The sequence below is a fragment of the Perissodus microlepis genome, chromosome 20, assembly GCF_051167445.1.
Source record: "Perissodus microlepis isolate ML-2025 ecotype Zambia chromosome 20, ASM5116744v1, whole genome shotgun sequence".
Taxonomy (NCBI): domain Eukaryota; kingdom Metazoa; phylum Chordata; class Actinopteri; order Cichliformes; family Cichlidae; genus Perissodus; species Perissodus microlepis.
This window is the reverse complement of record NC_140480.1, coordinates 24608019-24624161: the sequence shown is the minus strand read 5'-3', so window position 1 is coordinate 24624161 and position 16143 is coordinate 24608019. Positions and strand designations below refer to the sequence as shown.

At 38.4% G+C, this 16143-nt stretch overlaps 1 protein-coding gene across 3 annotated transcripts in view; it reads left to right on the top strand.

The window, feature by feature from the left end:
- The first annotated feature begins 1104 nt into the window (after positions 1-1104).
- LOC146364602 (uncharacterized) overlaps positions 1105-16143 on the top strand; it is a 31157-nt gene continuing 16118 nt past the window's right edge. Inside the window, exons 1-7 of one of the 3 annotated variants that reach the window (XM_084918406.1) lie at positions 1105-1206; positions 4519-4603; positions 4687-4768; positions 4857-6018; positions 6136-6367; positions 6535-6828; positions 6979-7156. In XM_084918406.1, coding sequence (XP_084774532.1) covers positions 4720-4768; positions 4857-6018; positions 6136-6367; positions 6535-6828; positions 6979-7156 — 1915 coding nt within the window. In that variant the 5' untranslated portion in view covers positions 1105-1206; positions 4519-4603; positions 4687-4719. Of the gene's footprint in view, positions 1207-4518; positions 4604-4686; positions 4769-4856; positions 6019-6135; positions 6368-6531; positions 6829-6978; positions 7157-16143 lie in introns of all 3 variants that reach the window. The other 2 variants (XM_084918405.1, XM_084918407.1) reach the window with 2 other exon arrangements.

The following is a 16143-nucleotide window of genomic DNA, read 5'->3' as shown; positions in this document are numbered from 1 at the left end:
TGCTGCTCGTCAAACACATTTCATTGCAATGTTGACCCTGTGCTAACTTGCATATGACAAATAAAACTGAAACTGAAAACCCTATGCTGCGTTCACTGTGGCTTTGCGGGATAATGTTTGTTGTGTTTTGTAGGAAAACCAACCTACAAAATGCTGGAATGCGATCCAGACTGGGCACCCTCTATCAACCTGGGTCATACCGAGTGTAAAGCTGCTACCACAGCGAGATTTGATCGGTTAATAGAGAGAGCGATATCAAAACAAAAAAAGTATGCAAAAAATATGCGAAAAGTCCCGCATATATGTGCCCAGGTGTTGTATTGAAGCAATCAAGTGATGAATAACTGTTTTCCAGTATGTTGTTTTGCAATGTTTTTTTTTTTTTTGCATTGTTGATTTGTTTTTTTTACCGAAGCAGCTAATAATGGAATGGAATACAATTTTGCCTCTTTCTTGCAAGATTCTATAATAGAAAGAAACAATAATGCCAGTTATAAATAAAGACAATAAATTGAATGAATTACGAAACACTCAACATTTTTTCTATTAGATCTGAAAATGTTGTGTAATACTACAACCTGAAACGATAAATAGATTGCGTTGGCCTGAACATGAGATAAAGGGGAAAAAAATTAACAACAGCTGTGAAATGGAATAGTCCAAATCACCAAAGTAAACTGGACCTGGGCTTGTTGCAGGGATCTGAAGTTACTAAACATTTTGTCCTAAAACTTAGGACCATATAATAATAAATATGTGCGTGATGAAAGTTGGGCAGCACGCTAACGTCCTTACTCCACTCTGTATGCTCGTTTGTGTCTGACCCTTTCACTCATTTGATTTTTTTCGTCGTCCTTTTTTTGCCTTTTCGTCAAGTCTGTCTTTGTACGGACCTGTCGTGTTCTCCGTCGTTTTGTACATAACTGTTTTGGGGCAAATAAAATACAAGTAGAATTAATGATTACCGGTGCTGTAAATACTAGCGCTTGATGCAGTGTTTTGATTTTGTTGCCACGGGTACCCACAAAGCAATGCGCGAAAGTCACGTGGTCTGACGAAGACGAAACCACGTCGCTCTCCATGCGAATACTTCTCGCGAGAGTATGTTGCAGCAAGGTCCAGAAAATGGAAGGCTGTGCTGTGGGTACTAGCTAGGTTGCCGAGCGACTCATACCATAGCTGGAAAATATATAAATTACATCGAAGGTATGATTTCCGTGTCTGTGTACGGGCGTTCAGCATTTAATTCTGTAGTCGGTATCGCTAATGAGACGTAGCGCTGCTGCGTAGAGTATTTATTAACAGGTGATTTAGAAGCTTAAGTTTAGCTTTAGCTACGCTAGCTGCAGAGAACAATGTCGTCGCCACCACATAGAAGACGCCTCTCTTTTACCTTTATGGAATAACTTGTTTGCGGGGTTTCAGGGCAAGGACGTTTCGTTTGCGGTTTTACAACTGAATTAGGTGTGGCAGTTAAATTAGTACGTGCTGTGGTTTCATTTGGAGTACAGGAACATTATGGACTTCCCAGCCACTCTTTGCTGAGTTTTTGCATAAACGTATCGCTCCTAGCAGGCCAGTTTTGCAATGTGAAGCATCAGTGAACACAGCAGCTGGTTGCACCGGGTAACATTAGCAGCAAGTAGAGCTCAGAAATTAACCACAGTGAGAAAATGAACTGAATTTCATCACCATAAACGTCTCTGCGAGTTGCATCTCATAAACTGTTAATGCAGACTTCAGCCGAGCTGAATTTTAAACTCAAAGTAATTTGTCTACGAAGCAAAACAGGGACACAGCACGTGTTTACAGATGTGCAGTGCTGTGAAAAGTGCAAACATCTTTTCCTTTACTGTGGCAGTATGGGAATACTTAATACAAGTTAAATCCTCAAAAGTACAAAGGGTAACGTGATAAATGATACACATTAAACAACATTTCACCCCTCTTTTTATAACTGTATCCTACAGTTTGTTAAATTATATAGTTATTAATATGCAGTTTGTTTCTATTTAAAACTCTGAAAATGATTCAAAGATATTGTTAACATGATTGTGTGTTATGTGGTTTAATCTTACCTTATCTTAGCTTAAAGGTATCTGTAACCTTCCAACAAATCTACTTGAGCAAAAAGTACAGATTTTGCTACAAATTGTATTTAAACTGAATTGTAAAATATCATTATTTCATGTACATTTTCCACATACACCCAATTCAGAAGTGGAAAACACTTAAATGCAGTGCAAAGAAAGCACTTGTACGGTGCTTGGGTAAATGTACTGACATCTTTGCGCGTCAGATGGATTAAGCCCAATGTTGGCATTGATAAAAAATCTAATCCAGTTGTTTCACAGTTAAACTATAGGTTGATTTGATTGGCTGACTGTAAGTTGTGAAGTCAGATTTATTTCTAAGCACATTTTAAAAACACTTGCTGACCAAAGTTCCAGAAAATGATGTGGTTATGGGATATGGGTAAGAAATTGAAAAAAGAAAACACAAAGTGAAAAAACATGATGAAAGCAGGACAGACAAAAAAGTAACTCAGTCTGGTTTAAAAGCCAAAGGAAATAAAGGGTTTTCAAAGGGGTTTTGAAAGTGACTGATGTTGGAGAGATCCATGTAACTAAGTGTACAATGAACAAATGCTCATTTCAGGCATGGAATGCAGTCATGTGAAAAAGAAAGCGGACTCTATACAGCCCTGTGAAAAACTAAGTACTCCCTTAATGTTTTCATAAAAATTAAGAGGGTAAGGAGAAGCCAGGTGGTGCTAAAAACATACACTTGATTAACTGATCATTATCATGTTAACACATTACCAGAAGTGGATGTCCATGCAAAATCACTTTAAGGTCAGTGCTCAAAGAAATCCTAAATGTTGATTCTGTTCATCTGGATGTGAAAAACATTTCTTCACTCATGTGACTTCTTCAGGCTGAGACTGAAGAAGTCACTTGGATGACCGATGAAACGTATCTTCCACTGAAAACGCTACAACTGTTTGGGATTTCTTCTGGGTTTGAACAGCGTGGCTTCCTTTGAATGTCAGCATTTCTTTCTGGATGATTGAGCATACATCAGGACATGCTCAAAGAAATGCTCAAGCAATGCAATGCCCGAAGGGGGAAAAAAAAAATGAGAGCTACATCTCACACTCTAAAGGCCTCAATATGTTAAATGTTCATAACAGTACAATTAGAAATGACTTAAGTATGACTTATGTGGAAGGGTTGCCAAGAGAAAGTCTCTTTTCTTTATAAAAGTCATGGCAGCAAAGCTTAGGTTTACAAAATCGCATTAGAACAAACTCCAAGACTATGCTGACATGTAAGCACAAATTCCTCATACCCACTGTGAATCACAGCAGTGGAGGGATGATGATTTGGGGTTGTTTTGCAGCCATAGGACCTGGGGACCTTGCAGTCATTGAGTCAACCATGAACTCTTCTATATACCACAGTACTTGGACTCAAAATTGAGGTCTTCTGTTTGTCAGCAAAAGGTTGGCTGACATTGGGTCATGCAACAGGACAAGGACCCCAAACACACCAGCAAACCTACAACAGAATGGTTAAAAGAAATACAGAAACATGGTGTTGCAATGGCCCAGTCAAAATCCAGACCTCAGCTTGACTGAAATGCTGTGGCGGTTCTTTAGGAGATCAGTACATTAAAGAATGTCTGTAAACCTGAGTGAACTTAAACATTGTAAAGAAGAGAGGTCCAAAGTTTCTCCACAATGATGTGAGAAACTGATAAAGTCATACAGAAAATTCCACTAAATACAACTAAAGGTAGTTATGTACGCTATTAGGTCTTTTATTGAGTCATGGGAAAACTTTTACACGACTTTAACATTTTTCATTTCATAAATTGGTGACCCTCGCGGTTTGTTCAGACATGCCCACAACAGACATGGAGACCACTGTTCAAGTGAGCTTGGAAGTGTGTATACACATCAAAACAGTATTTGTGTTTAGGCAACATGTCGTGCATTGTAATGTTACTACAAGGTGAACAAATATTGGTGAAGAGTGGTTTTCCCCACATGTTGTTGCTCCAAATCAAGGTGCATGAAGTTCAAGGAGATGGATGCACAAACACAATCTTGTAACTGCCTATCTTTTAAGGCAACTGCATGAGGTTTAGACTTGTGTTAAAAATTATATATGAACATTGCATGGTGAGACTTTGTAAGGCTTCCATTGCTCACTTTCATAAATTAAGATGCAATCAGAGTATTGAGTAGGAGTTCATGTCAAAGAGGCCCATTAGCTGGTCAGGAGCTAAAGTTAATACAGGCTATCAGAAATCCTTTTAAATCCTCAGTGTTGAAACTGTCTGTGGTGCTAATGAATAAGCTATGTGATGTGGAGTTTATTGCAGTGCTGTTTCATTGCAAAGCAACAAATGGAATTGAGCTTTTTAACTAAATTGTTTTTGCATATTTTTTTTAAATCACCTGTCTCTAATGTAGATTGGTTTGGGTTTTTTCTCCATCCATGATTTTTACAGGTTCACAGCAAGAAACATTGGGATGACTCTTTACACACCCTAAACACATTTGGTGTTTGCAGCTGTCTGCATACAGTTTGCACAGGTACGTGTTTTCTGTTTTATTTCTTGTTTAACTTAGTGAATTGTGAACATAGTTTACAGACACTAACTAAAAGGATCTTGTAGGTTTGAACAGCGTGGCTTCCTTTAAATGTCAGCATGGACATGATGGACAACAGCAGTGTTGCTGATGATAATAATAATTCAGGTACAATCAGCCTGCCAGTTGCCTAAAGGTGAAAAGTGGGTGTTGCTTCTCTTTTTTGTTAAATCAATTTCTTTCTGTTTATCTGCAGACGAACAGCAGATGCCCTCAGAAGAGGCCGAGTCAAGTGTTAGGCCAACCTTGTCACAGGTTAGAAAGTCTTGGGGGTTTCGACGAACAACCATTGCAAGAAGGGAGTTCATGGAGGAGGTTGGAGACCTAACCTACAGTCCTCCAATTGTTCGACGAGGCAGAAATCGTCGGACCAACCAAACAGCAGCCCAGACCGCTACAGAGACCCCCACCACCCAGAAGGCTACTCGTACAGCAAGGAGTGTTATTGATGAACTTCAGTGGTCTGCCCCATCCTCACCTGTCTCTGAGAATAGCAAAACTGGTTCAGAAACTTCCGCAGGAGGCAGCCTTGATCCCAGCTTATGGCAGGATTTTGGGTCTGCTTTCCACACTGCCTTCACACTGCTTGGGGGCAGTGAGGGCCTGTCACTAACAATGTCAGATGAACTGGCGGTTCCTGACATTTTAGAAGCCACTGAAGCCATTGAGTCTCCTAATCCACAGGCTATAGATGAAACTGAGATGGCTGATAACATTGATGACATGGAGATTGCACAGCCAGTTGCTTCTGGCAATGCAGAGGGAGAAGAGATCCATGATGTGGTTTTAATCTCAAGTCACGAAGAGGATAGTGATGAAATGACTTTGTTACAGATTAAGGAACAGCTGGCTTCTAATAGCAGACAGGAAGACTCGAAAGCTAGAGGAGGGAAAGGAGGAAAGGGAAAGGCCAGAGGAAAGGGGAGAGGTAGAGGAAGAGGTAGGGGCAAAGGTAGAGGGAGGGGTAGAGGAAAGGGGAGGGCTGTGGAGTTTCAGTCAACCATTGCAGATGATAAGGACAGTGACGATGATGTGGTGCTGGTTAGTTTAACTGAGCAACAGCATTTACAAGAAGTGGAAAAAGAAACTGATCCACAAAGTCCTCCTGAAAAAGAGGGTTCGGCTGCTCTCTTTGATACAGCCCTAAGTCCTGCTCAGCAATCAAACTCAGACTGCATGATCATAGACAGTGACTTTGATCAGATTCCTGAGCTAACTCCCGGTCAGTTTGATGAAGTGCCAGAGGAGGAGGAGAAGAAAGATGCTAAAAATACAGAAGAGTTTTCAAGGATATCACACAATGAAGGATATGACTCAAATGCTCTGTTCTGCATCTGCAGACAGAAACAAGATAAGAGGTACATGTTTATATGTAGTAACTGGATTTCTTAGGCTGAGCTGTTCTTTCGGACGATTTGCATAGTTCAGCTGTGTACCATTTTCACTTCCTATTATCTATTCACTGCTTTTTAAAGGTTTATGATCTGCTGTGACAGCTGCCAGGAGTGGTTCCACGGTGAATGTGTCGGTGTCAGTGAGACGCAAGGCCGTCAGAGTATGCAAGAGTACGTCTGCCCACCTTGCACTATAAAGAAACAAAGCCAGTCTGAATCTCACCCTCAGCCAGACCCTGAGCTTAGCTTTCCTGAATGCTTGACACAAAGTCCTGCTGTTGAAGAAGCACAAGAGGACCATCGAGCAGTTAAGGTTTGAATTTAATTTGGGTTGTCATCAATCTTTACACTGCCCATCGCCTTCATTTACAAAACCTTTAGCATTTTCTTTCATTCCTGTGTGACCACATACGTGCGATAGATAATCTTCATGAAGAAAGTTTGCTCTCTGGATTTAAGATTAACATCTGTTTTCAGCAGACTGTGCTGGTAGAGGAGGAAACGGAGGAGGAGGAGCAAGAGCAGGCTATTGAAGCAAGGCCAGACCCTGATGCTCAACCTGAAGCTGAACCTGAGCCTGAGATGGATAGCTCTCTTCCCTTGTGCATCGGACCTGGTTGCTCTAAACAAGCACTACCAGATTCTGTTTACTGTGGCAATGACTGCATCCTTCAGCATGCTGCTGTCACTATGAAGACACTCTCTGGCCCTAAGGTGCCCAAATCCAAAGGACGGGCACAGAGAAAAGCTTCCATGTCAAGACCTGCTGCAAAGGTAAGAAAAATTAGCTTGCAGACTGAGAAGAGTATTGAGGTGTGTGGGTAATAGATTTTCATCATGGGGTCATTTCTGTAGTTTCAGGTAGTTAGTTTCAGCAACTGAAAAATTTTATTTTTTCACCCTATGTAAACATTTCAATCATAGGCTCAAAAGTCAAGTCGGACATCAAAGAGGCTAGCAGAAAAAGCTGAGCTGCGAGGTGAGGAGGAGAAAAAGGAGGATGATGGTGAGCAGGAGGCGGCTGCATCTCCTGTCATCTGTGACCCCAGTCTCACAGAAGCTCAGGCTACCTCCACACCAGCATCAAACTTACACACAGCGTGTATGTATCATTCTATACTCACACACATTCAAGCAGTTTACACATCATGCACAAAGTGCCTGTTTTGGAATTACAGGTTTACCTTCCCCTTTTGAATCAGTAGAATTCGCAATGTGCACACACACACACACACACACACACACACACACACACACATTTTTACTTATTCCCTGGTTCATAGCAGGGGTCAGCAGTGGGTAAGTATTTTCACTTTTATAATTCCCCTGTTCAGTTGCAGTAGCACAGATGTTCTCGTGAAACAATCTTGACAAGTCAGAATGCCAGTCTTACCGAAGCACAAGCATATAAAAACCGTGTCATAACAAAAATCCCTAAATGAGCAACACACAGCTGCGCTTGGTGACTGTGTTCAAACAATGCTTTGATCTTTGTCTAAACCTTTTGCAAATGTAAAATGCAAGCTGGAACCAAGTTATTGTTGGGATGATCTCTATTTCTACAAACAAAATATCTATTGTGACGCAAAGGGCTCCTTAAGAAATACTTTCTGTTAAATTGATGGACGAAACAGCACATAAAATGTACAGTAATGCTTAGCTCTAGCATGGTGCTCCCATATTCACAGCATTACTCATTATTTAATAATTTAAGCACTCTTGTGCATTCTGTTTTCATTATACGCCCTAAAATTCAAATATAACAAGTAGTAGCATCAGAAACTGAAAGTTTCCATTATAGATGTCTGGCCATGCAGTATAATGACATTGTTATGAGATTTGTTTTTTTAGAATCACAATATATGATTCTGTAATTGATTGATTGATGGTTACATATAAGGGAATATAAAGACATAATGCATACTCAATTTTAAAACTATGCAAGGGATTCATGTGAAATTTTGGCTCCAATGTCAGTTTAAAGTCACAAAATCAGTATATATTTCTGTTTTAATTTATTCCAACATTTTGCTAGTGTATAAAACATCTTTAGTTCTTTATATTCAGTTAGAAGATTGTTAGAAGACAAGTGCAATGGATAAGTCATCTTACCAAAATCAGCATTCAACAAGACCGACGTCAACTTATAACAGTAATATGGTGCATTGCGACATACATTAAACACTACATTGCATATATTTTATTCCACACTATATATGACATTCCTTTAGGTCTTTGCCCAAAAGCTTGTTTTTATGAAAATTGATATGAGGCTTTCTTTTTTCAGTATGTTTTTTTCAGTATTGAATAATAATGAGAAACTTTATTTATGCAGAACTTTTTCTTAACAAGGTTAAGTCTTAGACAGAAAGAAATTTTAAATGGATAAAAAATACTCGTTCAAAACTAAATCAGAGTAATGAAAGGTTTTGGTTTCTGAAATAATTTAGCGCTAGTTATACAAGTTCTTCTTCTCAAATCAAATGCAGCCAACATATGATGGTGGATGTAAGGGTTGATTGTTTACTATTTCACAAGTTAGGATACACTCATCTAAATTACATGCATGTTTTCCACTCCTGTAAAAAAGCAGACCTCTTTTCAAGACCACAGTTCAAACACTGTATAGACCTGCTGCAGCTGTCCTGCTGCTGGTTCGACCGTAGATAACATTAAACATTCCGGTTTTTGGTATCCCTTGGTTTACATGTATTAAACTAAATCTCCTGCACATCAAACCACATTAAACCATCAATCACACACTGCTCCACAATGCCACTAAGTACACTGGCTTTGTGAAGTCCTCATAATGATGTCTCAAGTGCCCAGATGGTATAATTTTCTCGAAGTTGATCGTCTGTTCAAAGAAGTGCCCTAATATTCCAGCCACCATGCCATAAGGATGCATTTTGCTTTCAGACATTGGTCTGATTCCTCCAACATGCAGCATCTTCCTGGTTTATTTTGTGGGCAGTCAACATTGGAGCATAATCTACCCTTTGTGTTAAATACACATACACAAGTTGAAAACCTCTCTGTCTCACTGTCACGCAACATTTTGGGTATTTCAAGGAAAACTTTATTTTTCCAACTTCCAATGCCTTCAGTCGTCAACACACAAACAACCACAAGCACACACTCTTGGATCAGTCATTTCACAGACACACCAGCCTTAAGTTGGATAGGATTTGGAATCAATAGAGACGCTGCAGCTGGTATGGAGGAGGAAGAGGAGGAGGGGACTGGAGGATTCATGAAGATTTTGAAGTGTCAGCTGGCCACTGTCAGCAAAAGGCTCCATTCCTCTGAGAAAAGTCTTCACACTGCTGCAAATGAAGAAAAAATACTTCACAATGCACACACACACACACACACACACACACACACACACACACACACACACACAAAAACTGGGAATGAAAGAGGTGTACATCCTTTTTTTAAAAAAAAAAAACAAAAACAAAAAACCTGGTACATTTATAGTGTTAAATAGCCTTACTTAGGCCATGTTATCCCACATTTAACTTAAAATTTTAAATCACTACACTCTCTTTTTGCTCTTTCAAACATATACAAACCATATTTCTTTACAATTTTATACACATTAACAACAATACTGCCCTAATTTTGTGAACTTTGGGCTCTGGCCCAACTTGACTGGACTGTCAAAATTAAAATTTTGCAAAATTACTCAACAGACTAAAAAACACAAAGGTGAAAACAACAAATGTCGAGATTAAAATAGTCTGTTTATGACAAGATAACAATATCATGTCTTTCTCACATTTTGAAAGATATAAATAGGTAAAAGAGGGAGAAAGATGGGAGTATGAAATTTAAGCCCGCATATATACTGATGGCAAAGGAAGTCTACTCTACACACTTGCACAAACACACAAAACAACTCAAGAGATCAAAACAGTAAGTTTCTTGAAAACATGAACTCAATTTACAGTAGCTACCCAGCAGCCCATCAGAAACCTGGTTGATAACTGGTGGTAGCCACTGCTTAATGCCTCATGGAGCCTCTGAATGTGTGGAGCTGTGTGATCACTGTCACAATTCTGGCAAAAGCTGATGGTTCGGAGTCATATCTCCAGCTTTTGTTCTGTGCCACACAGTGTCTCAGTGGGATAGAGATCAGACAGCGATGCAGGCTGAGACATCATTTTTCACCAGTTTTTCCTCAGGGTGATTGTGATGGCAGCAGCCAATTATGACCTGTTGAACTGTGGTATCACTTAATGTGATGATATTCTGCACAATTCCATTGCTGTAACATGAGCTGACTCAGAAATGGAACGTTGAACTCATATGGCTTTTACCTTTGTGTAAGGAGGAGCTTGTTGAGGATTGCCCCTGCCCACCATCAAAGTACTCTCAGGGATCTCTCGCTGTGGTTTCTAATCATATTAATTATATTGGTACTCCTAAATTAGAAGACAAAACTTTTTTCTTTGTTCCCACTTGGTATGCAGAATTTCTTTTACATCAGTGTATATATAACAAATTGCATTTCTAGCTGTCCCCTCAATAAGCATCCTCACCTTTCAGAAAGATGTAACCTCTTTCATGTAACCTAACAAGCAAAAGAAAGAGCATGTTATTGCAAAGCTGAAAGCATGGTTCATGGATGTTGAACCTCTTCATAGTTGCAGAACAGTGATGGAATGGATGGGGTTTCCTTTGGATAGTAAATGAAATCAGATCAGGTATTCCATCTGTGTCCCATTAGTTTTCATTATTGGTGATACAGTACATGGAACAGCAAGTTAGCATTTTTGCTCTCAGATACACCAATCCAAAAAGGTGATCATTCGTATCCCATTTTTCTTTGGAATTTTAGCACTGCTCTGAAAAATGCATAGTGCACTACCAAGCAAATTAAACCGCATAATGTTTCACAAACACTCTCAAAAGCAGGCGAAATAGTCTAGTGTCTGTACACTGAACAGTAGTATTGCTTTGTGTATTGATAATTCTTTTATTTCTGTTTTGGAAAGAGATGAAAGTTCTGTGTTAGAGCCAAAATGCTTTAAAGAAGTTTTTCTGTACTGCTGGAAGTCAGTGCATGGCATTGTTAAAATGAAAAAAAAAAGGAGAGAAAGGGTCCATAGTTTGGGTGTCTGAAGAGTCTGTTTTCACACAGATACATTCATAGAAAAAAAAGAATAGTTCTTAAAACACCAAAGGAAACAATACAGAACCAAAATGTGACCAGCTATGATTTTTTTTAATTTTTTTTTGCTATTTACAACAGGTTCTGTCTCAAGTGTATTGCTCAGTAGGCAGGGAAAACAACAAAACATAAAAATCCATTTTAACATATATTTCTCAAGTTAAAAAGTTTAGAATTGGAATTCCTTGTTGAATTATAAAATATATCGAATAGACGTGCTACTTCTGTAGGTGCCTCTAAAATAGTACACACTATGAAAATAAGCAATAAATAAAACGACATTCATACAATAAATCGAACTCTTTCGGTTGAAGATAATTATGACTACGAAGACAAAAAATGCTATAGTACATTGCAGTAATTAGTCTTGATTTAGAGCAGTGACTGCATCTGGATAAAAAATTCTCTACCTGCTTTATTTTTCTTGTACAAATGGATTTGGCCTTTTTTTTCTTTTTTCAAAACTCTGATGGAGTTGAGTGGTCTGCTGCAGTAGTCCCTGTCATACTTGTGTCATAGCACATCTTGTCACACATGACAAAACACAAAACCAATGAAGCTGAACATGCAAAGCCTTGTTGGATTATGATCAGTTTGGAGTGCAGGAAGGGACAAGGATCCATTCTTTACACTCGTAACCGTTAAGAGTATGTAATAATATTTCCCTGAATAACTTTTCTGATTGGAGAAGCCTTTAATTAGTAATTATAGCTTTTCAATTGATTGTGTAGCTGCACACACATATGATGTGATGGATGAGTGATTCGATGGGTGTCATGATTTTTGTGATGATGGTAATGAATTTTATCAGACGTTATCTGAGTGAAGCTCTTGCTTAGAGTATATTTCTTACTTTTCCAAACTTCCCAAACCAGCATCCAACTTTCAGCCCACTCCACTGAACACATGTCACAACGTAAGCATGAATACCAGATATTTCGTATTTATAGAACTTGCACATGACTAATGCTTTCATATGAGACCTGAATGATTAGTTGTGAAATCCTGCTGAGATTTTCTGGATAACATACGGCCATGCAAGCATTTTTCCCCACAGTATTTCTTAGGATATTACCACACATGTTGCCCAGACAGTTTCAGGAGAATGAGGTCCAAATATTATCCAAGGTCATCCTTTATTCATAAGTAGCACACAGCAGGCTTCATGTATAGTCATAGTTTGGTTCATGCTTTCTCACTTCTGAAAATATTCTGCTTGGTTTGGACGAAGGAGCTGCCTGGGAATGGTGTACACAAACATGACACCCACTCACAAACTGTGAATGCATTTAATCGTTGCCTGTGCCATTTTCACCTTCCTGCAATCAGACATCACACAGACTTTGGAAAGGGAGCTGGCAGGCTGAAGAAAATTTATGTTCAATCCAGCTGTGCTGGACATTTATGTGCATTCTCCCATCCACCTCTGTCGGGCTGTGTCGAGAAAAGTTTGGGAGCTGCGCAGCATGTGTGAAAATTATAGCTATATGTCCTCATAGACTTCACTGTTTTCAGGTTGAGCACCAAGCTGCAACCTTATGGTGTGTAGTGTAGCTGTTGAGGGAAAGACTTTTGATTAGTTTGATTGTTTACACCAAGAAAAGAGGGGGCTGTATTATATTTAATTTGAATCAGAGCACAAATACTTGATTCCATTTTGAGAAATTTTGCCTCAGCGGATTGAAGTTTTTTTTTTTTCATTTTTATTTTATTTTCGGGGCTGCATCTTAAACCTCTTTAGTGTTGTCTTGCATGCTTCTAAAGGCCTGTATATATTCAGTGTGTTTTTTTCCGACAGTCAAATCTTTTTAATACCATCTCGAACCTAATTGTAAAACACAAGCACCCTCTACTGGCCAAACAAATAATGTGCAACCATGGAAAGAACACTGCTGATGTTCTGAGTAGTTCACATTTTTGACATCTGCTCAGTGTGGAGATTTCTTGACATTCTTGTGTGATAGCACAGAATTAGTAACCTAGAGTATTTATTATTGAATATTATTCTAAGTAGTGTCATTTTGAAAAAAAATAAATGATTTTCTCCATCAAAAAACAAACATATGCGCTAGCATACCTATAGTTGCAGTGTTTGAAGCGTTCACTATTTTCTCCTGAAGGTGTGTGTGTGTGTGTGTGTGTGTGTGTGTGTGTGTGTGTGTGTGAGAGAGAACTAAAAATGTACCATCTAATAGTGATTACAATTAATTTAATTTTATAGGAAACTAAACTTGACTTATGCAAACTTCTTACTTGGGCTTTTGACAGGGATCTGTCTATACCATTTTTTGCCTCTGAGGTAAAATCCCATTTGAGCCACATGATTCATTATATATATTCTGATCCATGATAACATGAAAAGAACATGTGTAAATAAATAGCAGCCTAATGATAGTCTTGCCTTGATGTGTTTCCCTCATGGAGTCTTGCCAACAGTGTGTGTATCAGTAACATTATGCCGTCTTAGTTTAAAAAAAAAGTTTAATGACCAGAAGGGAATAGCTTGATTGAAAAATAGCCCAGCATGTTATTCATCATTAAAACACAACTTGATTATTCACTTTCGTTTATAAATGTATTAAATTACTGAAATTCTACTCTCAGTGAGTCTTAAAGATGTGAGGAGGTGGTTTACAGTTTAAATTTTCTTCTGGGTCCAACTTAATTATTTTTCTCGCCTCATAAAATCAAATTAGGGTAGTGTCATTTCCAAAAACGTGATTCTTCTTTAATCTAAATTATTTGAAGTTGAGAAAAATTATTTGATTTTAAAACTGGAAACTAGGGAAAATCATTTGCTCTTTTAATTTTTTTTTTAAGCTGCCACACTGCAGAGGAGACACGCTGTTGTAGTACTTGCATAATGTGACTTGGTAATGTCTTACTGCAATGAGCAAGCCTCAAGCAGTATATGTTGCTGCAGAACTTTCAAATATCGGTCACAGATGTGTAAGTTAGCCACCCATTGTGCACCAATTTACCCTTTAAGTAGAAGCTGACCATTGATAAATATGACAGTTCTAATGGATGCTCTATTCTTTCGTCCAAAGCATGCCAATTCCATGATTCACATTTATTTTTTTAAGTTAGAATTTTTTTATTTTATTTTTTCGTATTTGTTAATGCAGGGTCAGAATATGTTTGCTTGCAATTTGGGTGTGACTCTGATCACAATATTTTGCACTATGGAATATTTTTGATCCAGGCAGCCAGAGGATCTGAAGATTAGTATTGGTTTTTAGATTTGTCCCCTGTGTACAAAGATTTTCTCTGAACTTTTCAGTTATATGTATCGTAAATGAGAAAATCTCCAATCTTTGCAATTGGTTCATAATTTGTTCAATCATTTGCTACACAGTTTTCAACACATTGGAGAACCCATCACTGTCGCCATTTCTGAAAGTTTCAACTCCTCTTGGATGTTCTCCCAACAAGGTGCTAGAAACTAAATTAGTTTTGAGGCCTCAACAGGTTTTTTAAAGACTGAAACACATTTTCAAGATCATCATCCGACCCATATCCAGACGTCTTCCCATGCGGATGCTATTTTCAGTCCCATTTAGTTCCCTAGCACTCGTGCATCTGTACTCCTTACCAGTTCTTTGTCCAGTATGTCAGCAGTATAGGGTTGTGGTGATGGATATCAGAGATCACCTATGGGCAAAGTGAGCAGCTATAGCTCTCAGGTCAAGGCATTTTTTCACAGATCTCATTTCCCAAGTAATGCATTAAATTATCATTATTATGAGATTCATAAAAAATTGAATCTGCCTCGCTCTTGGTTCATTTTGCACCTCCACATATAGCCGACACTTGCAACACAGGTATCTGAGCATGCTCGGGTGCACACAAACAGGTACATATCTGGACTTCTGTGCTGCTTTGAAGTCACTGAAGCAATGAAGCTCATCCATCATCATCAAATGAGAAAAGATCTGTATTTTTCGACTGCTGGACTCAGCTATCTAGGACTAGGCAGTTGAAGAATGAAAGTGTGACAGATGAGATATTTTACACACAAAACACAAGCTGGACCAAAAATGTACTCCCGGTGTGTGTGTTTCTCTTTCACCTGTGCCCTCTTCTCCTGCTTGGGCTACACAGTGTGCATTATTGAGGGTATGCTACTGGCCATTAGCAATGCCGAAAGCAACAGTATGGCATCTGGACTGTGGAGGAAATCACCCAACCATACTACAGTTATCCTTTAATTTGATTTTCATTTTGTGGAAGTGCATAACTTGCAGCGAGCAAAGATTGTGTTGCTTAAAAAAAATGTGTACTGGCACATAATGGCGTGCAATTATTTAGGTTCATTCCAGAACTCTGCATGTTGACGGTCACAGTCTGAATTTGTAATACATTAATGTTTAGAACCTGGGTTCACGTTAAAACATTTGTATATCACAAATGTCAACATGCAAGTGGTCTTCCAATGGGTGACTTAAAAATAGCAGCAGTGCTGAAAACCCGGAGATGTAAGAAAAGAGAACCTCAAAGAGAAGACTGACCCAATTTCAATAACAGGATTATTATATTTTTACATAGACTAATTACTTATTTTAAATAAAAAGTATATACAGTGTATGCAGTATATTGTTTGTATCTCAGCTACTCATAGGTTTTATTGAGAAGAAAAATTTGGTTTGTGCAGTGGGAATAAAGCTAAAGCAAAAGTTGATTTTACAGATAACACTTAATTGCATTGTTGTAATAATTTCTTAGTGCTGGAGTCATTGCAGGAAAAAAAACTATAAGATTTAAATTCAATTCAGTTTTATTTATATATAGCGCCAAATCACATCAATAGTTGCCTTGTAGCACTTTATGTTGTAAGGTAAAGAACCTACAATAATTATTTAAAAATCATTACAGTCATTGTTATTTTATCTTATTCTTTGTGCATATGG